The sequence below is a fragment of the Sturnira hondurensis genome, unplaced genomic scaffold (genome assembly GCF_014824575.4).
Source record: "Sturnira hondurensis isolate 20B ecotype Veracruz unplaced genomic scaffold, ASM1482457v3 Scaffold0003166, whole genome shotgun sequence".
Taxonomy (NCBI): domain Eukaryota; kingdom Metazoa; phylum Chordata; class Mammalia; order Chiroptera; family Phyllostomidae; genus Sturnira; species Sturnira hondurensis.
Genome location: NW_028075797.1, coordinates 287,638 through 307,564, shown reverse-complemented (window position 1 = coordinate 307,564; position 19,927 = coordinate 287,638). Strand labels below are relative to the sequence as shown.

At 46.2% G+C, this 19,927-nt stretch overlaps 2 protein-coding genes across 13 annotated transcripts in view; both read right to left on the bottom strand.

The window, feature by feature from the left end:
* The window catches only part of LOC118984013 (BTB/POZ domain-containing protein KCTD7), a 97,595-nt gene extending 93,633 nt beyond the window's left edge, over positions 1–3,962 (bottom strand). For 3 of the 8 annotated variants that reach the window (XR_005065848.1, XM_037041723.1, XM_037041724.1), the window contains exons 1-2: positions 3,586–3,962; positions 1,190–1,359 (exon numbers count right to left, since the gene is read on the bottom strand). Coding sequence is in view for 7 of the 8 variants with exons in the window: in XM_037041723.1 (XP_036897618.1) it covers positions 1,190–1,359; positions 3,586–3,729 (314 nt within the window). In the remaining variant the exon portion in view is untranslated. Of the gene's footprint in view, positions 1–1,189; positions 1,374–3,195; positions 3,349–3,585 lie in introns of all 8 variants that reach the window. The other 5 variants (XM_037041717.1, XM_037041718.1, XM_037041719.1 and 2 more) reach the window with 4 other exon arrangements.
* Positions 3,963–6,075: 2,113 nt separating this feature from the next.
* Positions 6,076–19,927, bottom strand: part of TPST1 (tyrosylprotein sulfotransferase 1) — a 129,198-nt gene continuing 115,346 nt past the window's right edge. For 3 of the 5 annotated variants that reach the window (XM_037041713.1, XM_037041712.1, XM_037041714.1), the window contains exons 5-6: positions 19,585–19,631; positions 16,924–17,469 (exon numbers count right to left, since the gene is read on the bottom strand). In XM_037041713.1, the coding sequence (XP_036897608.1) occupies positions 19,614–19,631 (18 nt within the window). In that variant the 3' untranslated portion in view covers positions 16,924–17,469; positions 19,585–19,613. Of the gene's footprint in view, positions 6,296–16,923; positions 17,470–19,584; positions 19,632–19,927 lie in introns of those variants that run through there. The other 2 variants (XM_037041715.1, XM_037041716.1) reach the window with 2 other exon arrangements.

Sequence of the window (19,927 nt, the reverse complement as noted above, 5' to 3'; positions counted from 1 at the left end):
CAAAATCAGGCCTCTAAGATCTTAAGCAAAGCCTGGTAAGTCCTGAAAAATATACCCTCAAGGCAAGGCCCAGCCAGGAGTGTTGTGGAAGCTGCCAGCTGGGGCTAGCACTTTCCTCCCCCAAACAGCCTGGGAACAAAAACCTTTTTATAGCTCTGCAGGGCGATGTGACACTTTGTTTTCTCAGCACTGGAGGCAGCTGACAACCCAATGGGAAAACACAGATTCAAAGCAAATTATTTGACCTGAGGCTCCTTCTGAGGATAAAAATGACCCTTCTCCCAGTGTGGAAAATCTTACTTGGAGGGCATCACAGAGGTGTAGTGACTGGGGAGTCTCTGCCTCCCTGGTCATTTTGTTCAAGGTCAAGGACCACGTTCATTCTCTAGTCATCTCCAAAGCCAGACTTAAAGGGAAAAGAGCTTCAGCTTATACTCTGGAAGAACCTGGTCAGGAGTCACACCACGGCTCTCTACTTCACCCACATGACAGACCTGCAGGGCAGCTGTAAGTAGTTCTCATTCCACAAACCAGGAAGCTGAAATCAAAAGTCTTTACACTGTGATGGGTAAGGTTGTCAGAAGTCCTTTCTTAGGAAAGACTATTTTTTTGAGATTCTGTCTTTCTTTCCATGTTTTAGTATTAAAATGACAGTAATAAGTGAAGTTTGTTTGGGGGGGTTTTAAGACTTTTCTTGGCAACATTAAAGGATGGCAACCCCACACTGGCACTTCCCTCGCCCTTTTTAGTCTCTTTGTTTTAAACTGTTGAAGGAGGTCTGGGAACCTCTGCCACCCACCACGCCTCCTCCCTAACGGCAATGCTGAGTCCAGGATCTGACCTGAGGGTCCTCTCTGAGAAGTCGTTTTGGAACTCCCCCACCTCCAGATGGGATCACACCTACTCCTTTCCACAAAGACCCATAACTTCACAGTCTTAAGTAACACAGGGTAAAAGCAGTTTCATCACATCTAGCCAGTATGTATTACCTGGGAGTTCTCCAGCTGTCCTTGTTTCCTCTGGAAAGGTAACTAAACTTTTTGATCCAATTTAACAGGCTCATTTGTTAAATTCTGTCTGCATGTTATCTCCTCTTCAGGTACTATGGAAGATACTACAGCCCCATACCCCATACTACAGCCACTCCCTTGCTAGGACTACAAAGATGATCATAGGGGGAGAAACATACCCAAAGTGTGTGCCATCCCGATCAATGAAGTACCGGCCCTCGGCGTCAGTGGGGATGTAATGACGCCCGCTGAACATGGCCGCCAGCATGGTGTCTTCATAGCGCCGCAGGGTGGACAGGCGTGTGGTGAAGTGAGCTCCTCCGATGTTAAGGGGAACAACCTCAGGAAACTGGAAAAAAACAGCTGCATGTTCAGCCAGAGAAGAAAAATAAGAGCTGGGCTGCTCCGTCTGCAGTCTTCTTGGGTCTGATTAAAGCCTCACCATTCACTCAGTCACCCAAAACCAAAACCCAGGAGTCTTTCTGAGCACTCTTCTTTCTCCTCCCTTTCCCCACACTCACCAGTGGCCACATCCTATGAATCCCCTACCCTGATAGCTCCTAAATAAGGTCTCTCCACCCCAATCCTACTCTCTCTGCTCTATAGTTCAAAGCCTTCATTCACTTGTTCTCCTTTCACTTCCTGAATTTACCTTTTTTTGTGCCCTTGCTCATGCTGTCTTCTCTGTACAAAATGCTCTTACCACTCCCCCTTTGTCCATGTAGCAAACGCAAGCGCCCTCTCTGGTGGTGCACATTGTTCACTGCACAAGGGTGCCTAGATGAGAGGGCTCTGCTAGCCCAGATGTGTGTCCTTTTTCTAATTCACACCAAGGCACCATATAGGTTAGCAGCATCCATTCATTCTAAGAGTTTCTATTCAAGTTCCACTACTCTCAGCATTTCTGCTCTGTTGTCCCTTGCCAGCTCCCAAGACAGAGTTAACTAAACCCTCCCTCCATTGTGCCTCCACTGTGCCTAACACAATACATTGGTGGTTATTTTCTCCCGCCAGCCCAGCTTCCTAGACCCCAAGCTTCCCGAGGACAGGGATGACATCTTGTTCACCAATCATGAGGCCACCCACAGCAGGGCTCATGGATGTTTGTTGAATAATTCCTTCCTAATCTGGAGTTAGATTAATCCCCAGTCCAGCTAAGGTTCTGGAGGCAAGAGCAGGGTGAAGAACAGGAAATGAAGGAACAGATTTGTCCTGAGAAGCTCTAGGTTCTCCCTAAAAGGCTCAGGACCTTTTCTGTTCTTTTTTCTTTTTTTACATCTTTCACTCCTTGTGATTTTGAAAGAAACAAGGCCTGTTCTCTCTAATTTCCCAACTCTTCTTCTCCAGATCAAATAAAAATTTGTCCCAGTGCATATTTTTCTATATTGCAACATCTCAGTGGCTCCAGTGACAGTCTGTGTATATTCATCTAGTAGGTCCTTTTCCCCAACTTTCAAATTCCTTGTGAATAAAGTAGGGTCAATATACATTAACTAAAAGTTACCCTGGACCTTGTGCAGTGTCTGACTCAAATATGCATTGAATGAATGAATGAATGAATGAAACAGATAGGCATTTACAGTTCCATGTATATATATGGAAAGGGGATATACTCTTTTACTCTTCTGCACCCATAGGACAGGGAATGCCTTCTGCTTATCTATAGCTCCTCTAAAACTATTCTATGTGCATACCAAGGTCTTAAATATCGTTTGGGGATAACTCCACATTTCATTTAAACCTTTCCCAAGAATACCTCATACCCATACCGATCCAAGTGCTCGCTCCATACTGAGTTTTGCTCATTTTCCCAAGTGTCCCATGATATTAAATGTATGAACTTCTAACCCCCAGATAACACCATCTGCTTCCCCAAAGCCTCACCCAGCCCTGCCCCGCCCCTCTGGGGTTCTGTCCATTCTCCCATCTCTACACATCACATGTTCCCCTATCTGGCTCTGCCTTAGTTCCTTTTTCCTAGTCTATCTTCAGCGCCCGGGGGGGCACCCCACCTTCCCTCCTCTTTCCCCTTCTCTTAAGGGTCATTTTGGGTGTAAATATGATACTGTCATACACATTAAGACCAGTGGAAGCCACCAGGCACCACGGCATAGAAGCTAGTGAGGGAAAGCCAGGCAGTTGTCAGGTGAGTGTGGACACAGCTACCAGCTGGCCTGCTTCTTACCTGTACACAGTCCCTTACTCCACTCTCAGAGCAGCTGGAGATCGGGTTTGGGTAACCACCAAGGCCTCTTGGATTTTCTAGAAGGCACTATCATGTCTTGGGGCTCCAAGTTATCTTTTCCGCGAAGTAAATCAACCTTATGGGCAGTGAGTACTGGAAGAAGGGGGTTTGGGACCAGGTGACCTCTGGGGCAGGGAAGAGACACCTGGTGCATTTTATGGTGGACAGGGGGCTGGGGAGCAGGAGAGCACAGCTGCTCGGGCGCCGCCCTCAGCCAGACCCTTGATCTCCAAGCCCAGCTGTGCTTACATCCCAAGGTCAGCTCCGCCCAGCACCTACTTTTCCCTCTGCGCCCCTTCCCACGCCCCCTCCCCGCCTCCGTCCAGGTACCTCTTGGGGCAGCAGGGGCAGCGCGTGCCCCGCCTGCGTGGCCGTCGGGGTGGCCGGCTCCAAAAAGTCGTCTTCGGCGTCGGAGCTGGACATGGCACCGTCCGGACGACGGCTGTCTGGCTCCCGCCCCGTGACTACCACCATCCCTCTGGCTCTGGGCAGTGGGCGCGGCTTCAGGCAGACGGGCAACAGACCCGGCGGCACTAGCGTGGAGCACCGCCTGGCATGACGCGGGCGGCCGACGGGAGCGGGGGGTCGGGTGAGGCGGAGGTTGAGAGAGCAGCGCGGTGCGGAAAGCCGCCCCGCCCTCAGCGCACAAGACAGGATAGCCGCGGCACCGCTGGGACCGCCAGCCGGGGCCTGACACGACCGCCTGCCGCTACTGGCGGAGCCCCCGCTTGCCCCGCCCCTGATTGGCAGGCAGCTTGCCCAGTCCTAAAGCAGGCAATGCGGTCAGCCTGTGCCTGAGTGGCCACTGGAGCCGGCCTGGTTTGCCTGCCCTGATCTGATTGGACTTCTGACCAGCGGGTACGCCCTCTTCTCCCCTAACACTTGGTACCCCGAGCTGTGGGGGTGTGGGGGAGGAGGGTAATGTGTCTAAGTGGGGCCTCCTGGTTAGCAGTGAGGGTGGCTCCTGCTGTAACCTAGGGTCCTTATTTTGTTTAATCTGCCCTTTTATTTTTATTTTTTTTCCTTTGACTCAAACTGGTCTTACTTAGCCCCTGATTCACCTACCTCCTTCTCCTTGCCTAATCATTAGGCCTCAGGACAACGAGGTTCTGGTCGGCGTCCAGTACTCTTAGAAACAAAGCCTTGGCTCTACTGACCGCAGAGACAAAGTTTCCCAATCTAGAGGTAATATCTAGGCCTCGGTTGTGTTTCAGCCCCACAACACCCCACCACCCCAACCCTTGCAAACCAGACGAAGCAATGCCAAGGATGACCTCAAGACCAGATGTGCAATGTTCAACTATGCCCCTATCCTAGCTGCTGAGCAATCCCTAGAGACCACGACCCTAACTTACCTCCCTTAGTCACCATGATTAATGATTCCCCCCCCCCCNGAGCTCAATTAATAAAGCCCCCCCCCCCCCCCCCCCCCCCCGCTGTATACCTCCATCCCCTAGAAGTCATAGGGGAAGCCGGGTCTTGAAGCATTAGCTACCTGTGACTCTGGGAGTGGTGCCATCTCCTTAATAAATACCTGTTTTCTTGGCTTCAAACTCCTGTTCATTTCTTACTGGGCTTTGATGCTCACAGGCAAACAAGCCCCCTCAGGTAACTTCAATAACTCGAGAGATGGTCCTGGCTCAGGACCTAATGGTTGGTCTGTCTCCAGAGCAGCGAGTCCTGTGCCTCCTCAGGTGTGGAAGGTCAGGGAAATAGGGGTGGAGGTGGGTGGGTCACTTTGACAGAGGTGATGGAGAAGACGACTGAGGTCACTGAGTTTGTAAGAGAGGAAGGACAGCACTGAGACATAGGCTGCCCCTCCTTAAGCCACAAGGGTAAAACCTGGGTTTCCTGTTTTTCTGGATTGCGGGAATCCGAAAAAGAAACCTCAAAACAGGGGCAATTGAATTCAATTAAGAATGACAGTGAGTCTCCACAGGCTTCCTGCCAGCTCTCTCACTGGGCACTTAGACACACAGATGGTAGTGGGGTCCTGCACAAAGACGCTCAAGTGATGAGGAGGAGTCCAGTCTGAACCCAGGTATCTGTCTGCAGCCTTGGACACTGTGTCCACTGGTACAGCTGAGTCAGCTCACAACTCTCCTGGGGCTCAAGGTTTTAGCTCTCTCAAACCATTTTTACACCCAGTCCCTCATCTGATTCTCTCACTGTTGTGACAGAAAAGGAAAATGAGGCCTCGAGGGTTAGTTAGATCGGCATCTGGGAGGCCAGTAATGAGCCAGAAGCCAGCACTTCCTGTGTTAAACCAATCACCCTCCCAGCCGCAGGTGCCTCTTTGGTTAGTGTTTTCTCCAATGTTAGTTGCATCAAAATTACGGGAGGGGACCTTGATAAAATGCAGATTCCCAACCCCACTTCCAGGGAATCTGATTTGGTAGGTCTGAGACGTAGCCCTTGAATTTGCATTCCTAACAAACTCCCAGGTAATTCTGAACCTGCGGGTCCTTGAACCACACTCTGAGTAGCACCACCTTGGCCCCCAGACGACTTCTCTCTATCGCTACCTGATCCAGTCCTCAAAAATATCTGTAACAACAACACATCTATAACAAAATTCCTTTCCATCCTATTACAATTAGGATATTTCAGCTACGACAGGAACCTCAACCAAAAGTAGCTTAAATAATAAAAGAATTTAATTATCTTACATAAAAAGTCTGAGTAGATCCTTGTTTGGTTCATTAAGTAACTTAACAAGGAGTTACCTGGACCAGCTTCCTCCCATTTATTTATCCACTCTGCCAGATGGCCTCTCCTTCCCTAGGAATCCATACGAGAAAACCACAGAACTAAGGGGTTTCAGGGGGACATTTATTCCAACACCTTAAAGAAGGCTGTATACAGAAAATGAGAAGGGAGCCCAAAGGCTCAGGAGACAGGAAAATCCATGTGTAAATAGTTTTAGGTTGCTGAATGTGTTGGAGTTTTCATCTTCCATTTCTGCTGAGAATTTCCTTCAGGAATGTAGTTTCCCAGTTGGTTGTGTTTACACGGTGGGGAGAAATCCAAGGTCAGCAGCCTGGAATGAGGGCTTGGTGAGTGAGTAGGAAGGCGCTGGAGCAGGCTTTCTGGGAAAGCAGGGCAGTTTGCTGGCAGCTGCAATGGCCACCCCCCAGCCCAGTGGAATGACTTCCAGGCCAGTTCACATGAGGCCTGCAGGGGACGGTCAGTGAGCCTTTGAGGGAGGGATTGTCCGTGCAGACGTGGCAGCTGCTCTCAGAACACAGGCAGTTTTAGCCCAGGGATTACTTTTCTGAGAGTCAACTGAACAAATAGTTCTATAGGCATCAAGCCCTGAGATTCATGAACTGGATTCTATTTTCAATGGCTTCCCAAAGAAAAGAACTTTCAAATGCTGACAAGTCTCCAAAGTACTGATTCAGCTACTGAATATTCTCTCCTGATTCTAAATTATGTTACTTGAATACATCATTTAACAAAAATAAAGGAAATGAAAGCAGGAACAAAAGTATGCACCTTCTTTTCCACATTACCTTCTTTACATTTTAATTCTTATTTAAGTATTTTAGGCCTTTAAAAACAATTGTAGACACATTAAGTTAAAGCCAATTTACTCAGAAACTGGGGAGAATTCCAGTCAAGGTGGTCGAGTAGGTAAATGCTCTGCTCTCCTTCTCCCACAACCACATCAAATTACAATTAAACTACAGAACAACCGTCACTAAGAACCACCTGAAGACTAGCTGAACAAAAACCCTATAACTAAGGGTATACAGAGGAAGCCATGTGAAGACTGGTAGGAGGGGCAGAGATGGTGAAGGAGCTGATCCCACACCCACATGTGCTGGTTAAAAATGGGAGGGCCCTGGCTGGCGTAGCTCAGTGGATTGAGCATGGGCCTGCGAACCAGACGATTGAGGTTCGATTCCCAGTCAGGGCACATGCCTGGGTTGCAGGCTGGTTCCTTGCAGGCTAACTCCCAGCAGGGGACGCACGAAAGGCAACCATACATTGATGTTTCTCTCCTTCTCTCCTTCCCCTCTAAAGATAAATAAATAAATAAAATCTTTAAAAAAAAATAAAAATAAAAATGGGAGGGATATGTCAGCCTTGGAGGCTCCTCCTGAGGAGTGAGGGGTCCTGGCTTCATACTGGGCTCCCCAGCCAAGGGTTCCAGTGCTGGGAACAGAAGTCTCCATTACTTCTGGCTGTGAAACCTACCAGGGATTATTGCCGAGTGAGAAAGAAACTTCTGGGGTCCCAGTTCTTCCTCTTAAAGGGTCCAAGCACAGACTTACTCAATGAGGAACTCATTTAATCTGAGCTCCAGCACTGAGGCAGCCCCTTGAAAAGCACCAGGGACATACAAGGAGGAATTAAATTGTCTGGCTTCAGGACAAGGACACAGGGGCAGCATTATCCCAGACAGAGTGTTGGCAGTTGCCATTATTCCTTTCTTGAACCCTCCCCTCAGCCATCCTGCAGGCACAGGCAGATGCCATGTCTGAGTCTCCCATCAACCTGGCTAACACCATTTGCCCTGCCCTGGTGATTCCCTGAGACTCTGCTCCACCCAACTTGCAGGTCCACTCAAACAGTTTCTAGAGGCTATTCCATGCAAATGGTACTGTGGAGTTTCCTAAAATTTCTCAAAGGTTCACAAGCCCCAAACAAGCAGTCTCTGGCCCCAGTATGCCCTGTACCTCTTGCTAAGAAGCCCCAAGCCTGGCACTAGTAGCAGCCAGACTCAGTTTGCATCTTAGCCTCTCCCAGGCTCCTCCAAATGTAGCACAAGTGGAAACCACCTGCAGATAACTCTGTTGCTCATACCTGGTGGTCCTGGGCCAGGCACAGACAGCAGCTGACCGTGGCTTGCACCAGAGCCCATTCCAAAAGGTCCCAGAACCAACATACCTGGTGGCCACAGGGCACCAGAGCACCACCCAACCACCTCCGCAAACAACACACCCAAAGGGTGGACTTGGAAGGCACCAGAGCCCTGCTAACTGGAATCCTGCTCCATGGGGTTAGCCCCGGCACAACCGCTCCTCCACTGTAGTCATGGCCAGTCCTTACAAGCAGTCAGACTGAGGGTCAATCCCTCCCATTGACATTCCAACAACAATCAAAGCTCAACTACAATAAAAAGGCACATACCAATAAAAAGGTCACACCTGGAGCAGTGGCTCAGGTGACCAGGAGATGTGCCCCACAGGACACAGACTATATTATCAAGACTGGTAGACATAGTATATATAATACATAGAAAAAAAAACACAGAGAATCAGCCAAAATGAGAAGAAAAAAGAAACCTGCCCCAAATGGAGGAACAGAATGAAACTCCAGAAAATGAACTAAACAGAATGAAGACAAGAAATCTACCAGACACTCTGTTCAATATACTGGTTATAAGGATGCTTAACAAATTTAGGGGAAGAGTAAATGAAATCAGTGAGAACCTTAACAAAGAGATAAAAAAACAGATGGAGATACAAAACATGAAAAAGAATCAATCAGGAATGAAGAATACAGTAACTAAAATGGAGACTGCACTAGAGGCAATAAACAGTTCATTAGATGAAGCAGAGGACTGAATCAGCAATTTGGAAGACAATATAGTGGAAAACACCCAAATGAACAGCGAAAAAGGAAAAAGAATTTTAAAAAAATGAGGATAGTTTAAGGAGCCTCTGGAGCATCATCAAGTATAACAACATTCACATCATAGGGGTACCAGAAGAAGAAGAGAAAGAATAAGGAATTGAGAACCTATTTGAGGAAATAATGATGAAAAAGTTTCCTTACTTGGTGAGGAGAATAGGCATTCAATTCCAGGAAGTGCAGAGTCTCAAACAAGATGAACCCAAAGAGGCCAGCACCAAAACACATCATAATTGTAACACCAAAGTTTAGCCACAAATAAAGAATTTTAAAAGTAGCAAGAGAAAAGCAGTTAGTTATGTACAAGGGAGCTCACATAAGACTGTCAGCTGACTTTGCAACAGAAACTTTACAGGCCAGCAGGAATTGGCACAAAATATTCAAAGTGATGAAAAGCAAGGACCTATAACCAAAATCACTCTATTCAGCAAAACTCATTTAGGATGAAAGGCAGATAGCTTCCCAGGCCAAAGGGAAAAAAAGCTAAAGGAGTTCATCACCATCAAACCAGTATTACAAGAAGTGTTACAGGGACTTCTTTAAGAATAAGAAAAAAGACCAAAGATATGAAAAATAAAATGATAATAACTACATATCTATCCATAATTACTTTAAATGTAAATGGATTAAATGCTCCAGTCATAAGACATACAGGGGCTGAATGGAGAAGAAAACAGGACCCATATGTATGCTGTCTACAAGAGACCTATTTCAGATCCAAAGACATACACAGACTGAAAGCTAAAGGGTGGAAAAAAAATCTTTCATGCAAACAGAAATTTTTAAAAAAGCTAGGGTAGCAATACTTATATGAGACAAAATAGACTTTAAAACAAAGGCTGTTACAAGAGACAAAGAAGGACTCAGCAATTCCACTTCTACATATTTATTTGAAGAAAACCAAACACTAACTAGAAAAGACATGTATCCTTTTGTTTATCACAGCATTATTTAGTAACCAATATATGGAAGCAACCTAAGTGTTCATCAATAAATGAATGAATAAAGAAGATGAGGTACATGTATACAGTAGAGTATTACTCAGTCATAAAAAAGAATGAACTCTTGCCATCTGCAACAATGTAGATGGATCTAGAGGGTATTGTGCTAAGTAAAATAAGTTTAACAAAGAAAGACAAGTACTATATGATTCCACTTATATATGGAATCTAAAAAAAATAGAAATAAACAAAGAACACAGAAACAAACTCATAGTTACAGAGAACATTTTGATGGTTGCCAGATGGGAGGGGGTTGGAGAAGTAAAGGGGGAGAGGTTAAGATGCCCAAATTGCCAGTTACAAAAACAGTCATGGAGACATAAAGTACAGTGAAATATAGTCAATAATATTGTAATAACTATGTATGGTGTCAGATCAAGGTGGTCACTTCATAAGTTATATACATTTATAACCATATAAATGTATAGCTGAAGTGAATATAATAATGTATGTCAACTGCAATTGAAAAATAAAAAACCATTAAAAAATCATAAAACTCATGTATTCACCTCCCAGCCACGAACCACAGTATTATACAAACACAATTGTATCTACACATACCTTCCTAATCTCCTCTTCTTCCTAAACATGGCATGTGACATTCCATGCATGTTTTCCATTGACTTGGGATACATAGTGCAAAAAAAGTGCAAAATCATACACGTACAGTGTGAGGAACAGCTATAGAGGAGATGCCTACATAACCACCACTTAGTTGAGAAATAAACACTGTCGACGCCCACGCTCTCGGAGGGCTCCTCCCTGATGCAGGCACTTCCATTCTCCCAGAAGCTGCCACTGCGCTCACTTTTTTGACCATCATTTCCTTGTTTTCCAAGCCCAACCACACGTGTATGCATCTCTCCGCAAGGCCATTTAAAATGAGCTGTTTTTTTACTTTAAATGGATGGAATATTATCCATGTCACTATTGATGAATATTTAATTATTTCTCAGGGTTCTTCTGTGACAAATAGTGCTGCTATGAACTTTATTTTTATGTCTCATGCTGCTCTGAATATTTTATATCAGATTATGTCACTCCCCCGTTTGAAACTTTTTAAGGGTATCCTTGTTTCAGGAAGGGGTGAGGGAAAGTTTGGTCCTGAGCGGGGTGAGAGGAGAATGTGCAGCAAGAGAAGACAGCCAAGCACAAACACTCTGTGGACGAGTTTTGCTAGCACTGGAATGCTCTACCTCCCAAGTCTGAAACTCTAACGTATCAGTCTTTTATCACCAAGTTCCATCCTTCCTTCTCTCTCCCTTATCCCGGTTTACCTGATTTTTTCTACTTCTTAATGGTCGATAGTTACTTGTCTACCCACCCTGTTCTCTCTGGTGTCTAATCTCTTGATTATGTTTTCTCCCCGATCCTTCCAAGACCCTATGCGTCCATGTAAACATCTCTCTAGGACACACCTATGGGATCACCCTACAAAACCGATAACCCTAGATCAACCCATCAGCCTCTGTGCTGTAGCTCTGGGTGAGTGCACCACCACGGGAAGTGATCTTGCTATAATGCACGATAAACTCTTGGCACCACGGGGCACCCATCCATGAGTTAGTTCCCTTTTCTTTCCTTTTCAAAACTTTGAGATGTAACTGACATGTAATATTAGTTTCAAGTGTACAACATAATGACTGGATACATATTATATTCTGAAAGAATTGCCACAATAAATCTAATCAGCACCCAACTCAGCTGGCTTTTCTATTTCCAATTTCTACTACCATTCTTTTCAAGATCCTTCCTTACTCCAGGAACCCCCCCTCCTCCTTATGACAAATGGCAATTTGGCTTTTTTATTGCATAGAGAAATGGAAGCTATTGGGCATGAAGAATTATCTCAATGTCCTACCAGCTCACCTACAGGTTAACTGTATCTGCAAAATCTCTCTCCCTTCAGCTAGCGGGAAGTTTCTCTTCTCTGGGTTTGAGGCTAATTCCTCCAATGAGACTCTCCCTTTCCCAGGCTTGTACGTGGCTCCATCAGTTAACACTTCTTTCTCCTGAATTTTCCATCTCTGCCTTTATAGTGTTTTCCTTGGGGCAGCCTATCGATCTGCCAGTTTCTCCCATCAGGACCAGTCAAAGTTCTTCCTCAGTCTGCAGCCTTCTCTAGGTGGCACACCTCCCTCTGTCCCTCTGTGGCCAACGTCCTCACAGAGTCCACACCCACTTCCTCTACCTCCTTACCCCCATTGCCAGTTAGTCCCATCAAGTGACTGAAACTACTCTCGCCGAGATCCACGTGGCCTCCTAATGACCACGCCAAACGATTGGTCCTTTTTGAACCCTCTGAAGCCTGTCACTGTTGACCAGTTCTTCTCTATTCTAAAACTCCATCCTCCTTTGAAGTCCACAACCCTCTTCTGGCTCCCCTTGTCTCTCCATCTCTTTTCCAGCTCCTTTGCAGACCTCATTCACCACCCTCTGACCTGGGACCCATCCAGAGGCATGGGACCCCAGAATTAGCACTTGGTTTGCTTCTTTCCTATTCTACACGTGCTCCCAAATGAGGCGGTCTACCCCCATGGTTTCAACCACATGAAGACTTCCAAATTTAAAAGTTCAGATCCTTATCTTACATAAAACTATTTGATATCTCTAACTGGATGTCCCCAAGGCCACTTTAAACTTAACACGTCCAAACCCTAACTCAGCATGTCCCACCAATGTTTTCATCCTCCGTTATTTCCCCCAATTCTCTCAGTTCCTTGTTCCTCATCCACAAGATACAAAGGGAGAAATATCATGATTGAGAAGGTGGTGAAGGGTTGGCGTTCCCCGCTCTCCCAGCCTGGAAGAGGACAGCGTTTGCTGGCAGCTTCCCAAGGCCCACTTGCTGCCAACGCAGCTCAGCTTTCTCCGCAGCCTCTGAAGCCCCGCCCCTACCCCATTCATTAATCACTGCTACTCTTTAGCCAGGTCCTTTCTCCCCATAGCCGGTGGAGGGATTGAGCAAAATGGAAAAGGACACCTGGGGCTGATTACGGAGCAGAGGAAGGTGTAAGGGAGCTAAATGGTCATGGAAAAAATACAATAAAACGGAATCATAATAAACAGCTTTGTGAGCTCAGGTTTTTATTTAGTAGAAGATAAATATTTTTGACAGTAAATATTTTTTCGATATCATATTTATTAGCCGAGTAATATTCTACCATATGATGTGAATGTACCATAATTCATTTCACCAATCCCCCTTGTTTCGGTTGTTTCTAATATTTTGTGTCTATAATCTACATTGTAGTAAACATCTTTGTAGAGAAACTTTTGCACACATTCCTGATGGATTTCCTTAACGTTTTCAACTCATCAACAGTCATCCCATGTTTGGCCGATAGAGGGCATTTTAGGCTTTCCGTCTCAGGGCAAGGCCATACAGCCATTTCTGCAGTATGTAACATCAAAAATGGTGGTTTTATGGTGAAACTGACTTAATTTTGGATCTTCAGTAATAACAAATAAGCCCCAAACGGAGAATCAGTAGTTCATTATGTCTAGCAAGACGATAAACACACACAATATCCAATGAACTGCTTTGTTAGGACTTAAACCCAAAATGAATAAAAATGATCTCTTTTGCCCAATTCCGAATAACTAAGGGAGTGCCGTACTTTATGCAAAGACCAAAAGTCCCTGCAGAAGATTTGTGGGACAGCGACAAACAGGCAGGAAGGGGAACTCGATGCAAACACCCTGACCTTGCCAGAGAGAAGCCCAGAATCCGTGGCTCCGTAGTGAGACAGACGGGGCAACGCTGAATGGAGTCTTGCCTGGACCATTCCTCATCTATCGCTTGCCAGTCAGGTTTCATAGGTTTGGTTAGAGCTTGAAATAATGGTCTTACGTGCATTTTTATTGATTTTCACCAAGACCAGGAATTGCCCAGGGCAGTGATCTGCTCCACTGTTGGCACACCCAATTTTAACTACAGCTTGAAGATGACTAAATTCAAGGGAGGTAGTTAAAAGTTGCCACTAGATGCTAACAACAATTTTCTATTCTAGTGTAAGTCCAGATGATTACTGAGAGGCAGTGGCGAAGGGTGTGGGCTCTGGAACCAGGTTGCTTTTATTTGTATCCTGCCTGGCACTCACTAGCTGTACTAAGTGTGTTACCTCCCTAAGCCAATGTTTTTAAAATGTAGGTAATAAGAGTGTCTACCTCAGGTGGTAATTATGAGAATTAAACAAGTTTAAGCATGTAAAGAGGTTAACACAGGGCCTGGACCATGTGAAGCTCTTGATAGATGTTACTAGAATGATCACTTGACCAAGGGATTACTAAGATTTTTCCCCCTCATTTAAAAATTTTAATGATTACTTGACTGAGTGGTAATTAAGATTCTTCCCCCTCATTTTTAAATCCCAGGATTCCTCCTGGCTGATGCTCTCCCCAAGCTCCTCCATAGCCGCTGAGAGCACCAGCTCCTGCCTGGCTTCGCAGGCAGGTCCACCTGCTGATAGTGGCCTTGGCCGTGCTGCTCCAGGGAGCTGGACACTCATGCCATCCCCCCCTTTTAAGCTTTACTCCTGCCATCTTTCATTTGTTCAGCAGGAGTTCCGTGTGATTCCATCAAACCACATTTCACCAATACAGTCCTCTTCAGAGAGGTGATCGAAAATATCGTATGGAACAGAAATGCTTTTCTTCCCAGGGCTCAGAAAAAATGTGCTCAGATTGAAAGAAATAAGCTTTGTGACAGGAGGGTTGTTAGTAAAGACGGAGACAGCAGAGTATGTGCTTCTTCAGGCCAGTCGGGCAGCGGTTTCCTCCTCCCTGAGTCAACCACGTTGTGCAGTGGCTCCCTGGCTTTTCCTGTACACGCCCGTCCAGCCACAGTGGACAGGCGTGGGGAGCAGAAGGCACACGTTCCTTAGGGGCAAGTACTGGAGTCAGGCTGGGGTAGTTTGAAAATGTCCTTCTCTCCCCCTGAGAGAGGCTCTACATGGGTATGTCACCTCCTCCCCACAGAGCCGGTGACATAAGACTAACGTAGGAAGTGAGCCCCCCAAAAAAGCTAAGCTAAAGCTGATTTCCTTGTTATTTGAAGGTCGGATCGCAGCAGTTGAGTAATAAGAAATGAGACTTAAGACAGCTGAGCCCTTAATGAGTCTGGGATTTCCCAGGCAGAGGGGAGAGGGGTTGTGTTTATCGGCATCTGGAAGAAGCAGCAAGGGAAGAGTTTTGTGGAGAAGGAGGAAGCACTCTGAACACAGGGAGTGGGAACAGAACAGCCTCAGGGTCATGTGTTCGCTCAGAGCATCAGAGGCGGCTTTTGAACAAAAAAGTGCCCGGACTTCGTGCTGAACACGGAATTGACGTGGCAGCGGCACTCGCTTCAAACTGAAGGGGGCGGGGTTAAGGGAGTGGAGTGGAAAGAACACTGTTCCGGTCAGGCTTGGGCCTAGAGGTTAGGTCACCACTGCGGCACTGGCTGAGGGGACTTGGGTAAGGGACCCCACTCATCTGAGCCTCTGTCTCCTCATCTGTTGCATGATATGTCAGAGGTTTCTGAGAAGATTACCACCCACCAAATATGTTACGGGGTTGTTAGACTGTGTTAGGCGCTTTGCTAGGTGTCAGAGCTACACAAACGGACAAGGACAGACAGTCTCTGTCTTCCAGGACATTACCACCTAGTGTGGAAGACAGACACTAAAACGTCAGTAAAGACATTGGAAATGGCAGAGTGTGATAAGTGACACTGGGAAGGAAGGTGGGCAGGACGGGCACCTAGTTTTTAGTTCAAGGAGTCAGGGAAAGTCTCTCAGAGGAAGTGGAATTTAATGAGACCAGAGAATGGAGAAGGAGAGCAAAGGGAAGAATGTTCCAGGGAGAGGAATAATACGTGTAGAAGCAGGAAAAGTTTGGTGTGTGCCAGGAAATGCAAAGAACTCTAGAGCACAGGGCGGGAGGTGGAGGAGGTTGGCCTGCGATGGGGGCCCGGGGGGGGTGGTGCGGGGAGGGCAGTAGCTGGGTCAGAGCAGGAGTTTGGATTCTGTTCTACTGGTACGTGGGAGGGTCGTGTCCAGATGTGCATTTTAAAACTCTTAATCCACTGTGTACTAAACAGAATTCGAAGGGGCAAGAGAAGGGATGAGGCATTGTTTAGGAGGCTAGCTATTGCAATAGGCCAGGGAACAGACGGTGATGTCTTGGATTAGGGTGAGGGCAGTAGAGCTGAAGGGAAGTGGATGGATTCAAGAAATATTTTGAAGAAAGAATTGATCTGGCAGATGTACTCATTTTATTTTATTTTTTTTAAAGATTTTATTTATTTATTTATCTTTAGAGGGGAAGGAGAGAGGGAGAGAAACATCAGTGTATGGTTGCCTGTTGTGAGTCCCCTGCTGGTAGTTAGCCTGCAAGGAACCGGCATGCAACCCAGGCATGTGCCCTGACTGGGAATTGAACCGCGATCGTCTGGTTCGCAGGCCCACGCTCAATCCACTGAGCTACGCCAGCCAGGGCCCAGATGTACTCATTTTAAATTGAATGAAAGATCTCGTATGTGGGTGAGAAAAGGGAGGAAAAGGGTGAAATCAAGTGTGACTTTCAGGTTTCTGGCTTGAGTAACTGGGTAGAAAATACAATGACTGAGATGGGTAAGACCGGAGGGGGTGCGGTTTTGGGGCTGGGGTGAGATGACATAAAACACCTCGTTCAGTGTCTGGCACCCAGAAGACCCTCAACAAATGGGAATCACTATTAGTAGCTGGTCATTCCCGTATTCTATAACAAAGGATTCTGGAAAACAGCTAGGAACAGTAACTTCTCTGACCTTAAATAAAGCTTATGGAAGCATGAAATAGCAGAACAGGATTCTGGGACAAGTGGACAGTCTCTGAAATAATTTCCACGGAAGCTTCACTAAGAAAGTATGATGCGTAGAGAGGAATACAGCCAACTGAATACAGCCCAGCCTACGAAGAAATGGTTTGTCAGATCACCACCTGATAAGGTCCCATTGCTTCTCTGAAACCACATAATGAAAGCATGTGAACTACCAGAATGCTTCACATTTAAAGCTTTTATTTTGAAAAATAAAATACAAAAGTCATTAAGTTGTAAATGTATATGGTAGTTCCTCAACTTCTCAGAAACAATACAATGAATTATTTAAATTAAGATATTCTGTATTATTCACACCAGCACATTCAAACAGGTACAGGTGTTCTACAAAACATCAGACATGTACCCGTGACATATTCCAAGATGAAACCACCCAATTTTGCTTACAGAATCCCACTCCTAAACCCTCCCCTTGAAAACAAAGTTTGGAATCTGGTAAGAAAAGATAGGGACCGGAGCAGTTTTAACAGAAAGCACATGTCCCTCTAGGGCTCCTTATCCACTGGTTGTGCATGCAATTAGAATCAAGGGCGCTGTGCTCGGAAACATCCCCCAGGAGGGCCCAGCTGTGACTGACATTCCCCCTCTCAGTGGGAGGAGTCTGGCGGAGGAACAGGAGCCTGGGGCATGATACACACACTCCACAGATCTCAGCAGGTGACAGCCAGTCCTACGAAGCTCCCTTCCGTGGAATAGGCATCGGTTTTCCCTAGGGCAAACAAAAGGAATGCAGTTACAGGCACAGAGTCACAGTTCCTTCTTGGCCTGCACCACACGGCCTCCTTCCCATGAGCCAGGAAAGTGGGTGGGGGGATTGACAATTAGAGAACAGCTGCCTCAGGACCTCCGCAGAGGCACACACTCCCTCAGTCCGGAGGTGTTGGAGATGCCTGCCCGTAGCTTCAACGGGCAAAACGAGCACATGGCAGCCAACCAAGGGCCGCTCCTGCTCGCCTCTAAATGATTGCAACTGTCTGAGCAATTGAAGCCACCGTGGGGGGCACAGGTAGACTCGTCAAATGTCCGGGGCTTCAACGTGCTAACTATTCTTTTGAGAAGGTGGATGCTAAGGGTCTGTGAAGGAAGTTTCAGATGACACAATGCCTGTATTCAAATGCCAAAGGGATCCAACACACAAGAAGACACACTGGTATCTGTCCTGAGATGCTCCGTGGCACCGCCAGGCCTCGGTAAGCAAACAAGAATGCAGTGCTGCTGTGGAGTCACCTGAAGGCCGGGTCAGCCTGACACTGGATTCTGTCTTGTAAAGCAAAGACTATACTTTCAGGGGCCATTTCGATAGCATGTTACTAGAGAATTTTGTCCGAACATCTCTTGTAAAATAGCTGGTCAATAAACAAAGCCGTGTGTGTGTGTGTGTGTGTGTGTGTGTGTGTGTATTTTAGGGAGGAAATCACAAATTTTGGAAGTACTTTGGATAAACAGAGTTATCCAAGGCCCGACAGCTGCAGGCCCACAGGGTGTCAGTCTCACGTTTGGCGTTTGCTCGCTGGCAATGGTAAGTGCTGAGGCCCCTTCATGTTACTGGCTCACTGCGGTCGTGATGTCGACACGGCACAGCAGTGTTCGTGTGCTTTTTCTATCTATAATCCACTAACACACAGCACGTCAGAAAAATCTCCTAGTCAAATTATCGGATCTCAATTTTCTCATCAGTATAATAGCAATACTACCAACTACTTGCCAGAGTGGCTTGAAACTTGAATGAACTCATTCCAGTACATTTATATTCATCATATATTTACCATAGAAGTTGCTATATAAATCATATTATACAGGGTCCAGCAGAAGTAAGGCCTGCTTGAGTATGGTTGGTAGGGTAATAGTATAGGTGTCATAATTTATAGTTTTAATTTGAACAGTCCACCTAAAATATCATATGGTGTGCTTGAGTGTGATATTGTTATGTTACAGAATTACATGCTTATGATTTTGTTATAAAAAAGGCGTTATTTGTGCTAGACCCTGTATATTGCATACTACATAATATGTATCATTTATGTACTATATATAAAATGCTTTTTATAAAGAGCAAAACAGAATCTTCAGAGAGTGTGGGAGAGGGGTGTGAGCTGTGAGCAACTACATCAGGACGTCTGAGTTCAGAAACCAGCTTTGCCACTAAGTGGCTGGTGTCTCTGGACCGCAGCTGATGACTCCTCAGACGTAAAGGGTCTTAAAAGGCATGGCCTAGCCCATACTGTATCCCTCAGCTACAACGAGACAACGTAGGTGGCAAGCATAAGACATCTTAGTACATTAAAATCAGCAATGGCGGGCTCCAAAAACAAACCGCCTAACCCCCCAAAATACTAGCACAAAGTTATCTGCAGGGCCAGACACAGAGAGAACAGCAAAGGTGGAGGTGGCAGCAGCGCGGCGTTCTTCAGCCCCAGGCTCCCCCACCAGCCATGGACCTGGACAGATAACCTGCTCTCTCCAGGACCAGTTGCCTTACCAGCAAACAGATGGCTGAGGCTGATGCTCTCCAGGTTTCTTTCAGCTAAAATATTTTATCATTTGTCATATCAAAAGTAACAACTAACATGCTTACTACGTGCCCCGCTTTTTCCAGACACTATTACGGTTCATTCTCAACCACTCTCTCATTAATATTGTTCTCATTTTACAGATGAGGAACTAAGAAACAGACAAGTTCAGTTATTTGTTCAGTGGCACACAGAGCTGAGAGTCCAACCCAGGCAGACTGACTCCAGAGCTGTGCTCTCCACCCTGGCCACACCGCCCTCCTCAAGCATAAGCAGGGAACCCCAAAGACCCAGCAATACACCCCAACCCTCACCTCATGTGTGGAGGAGGTTCCTGGCTCTGCTACTCCACTTGCTCAGTCTGTCAAAGAAAGCAAAAGATGTTTTAAAGTCCTCAAAGCTGGTCAGCATGGGAAGGGACTGCTCCAGTCAAAATAGGTGTAGGCTTGCAGGCTCTGATTAGACTTTCTAGTGAATTTAGCCTGCGACTGTCATGTACTAAATAATTTGGCTTTTGTCCCCAGCTGGCGGTCAGGAGACTAAGTCCTTGGAATTTTCCTTGCAATGGGAGTGTCTTTGTTATTGATGAGCCCCTTGGATCAATCACACCTGAGTTTACTCTAAGGGATGAGATGACTCAGGATGGGGGCTGTTCAG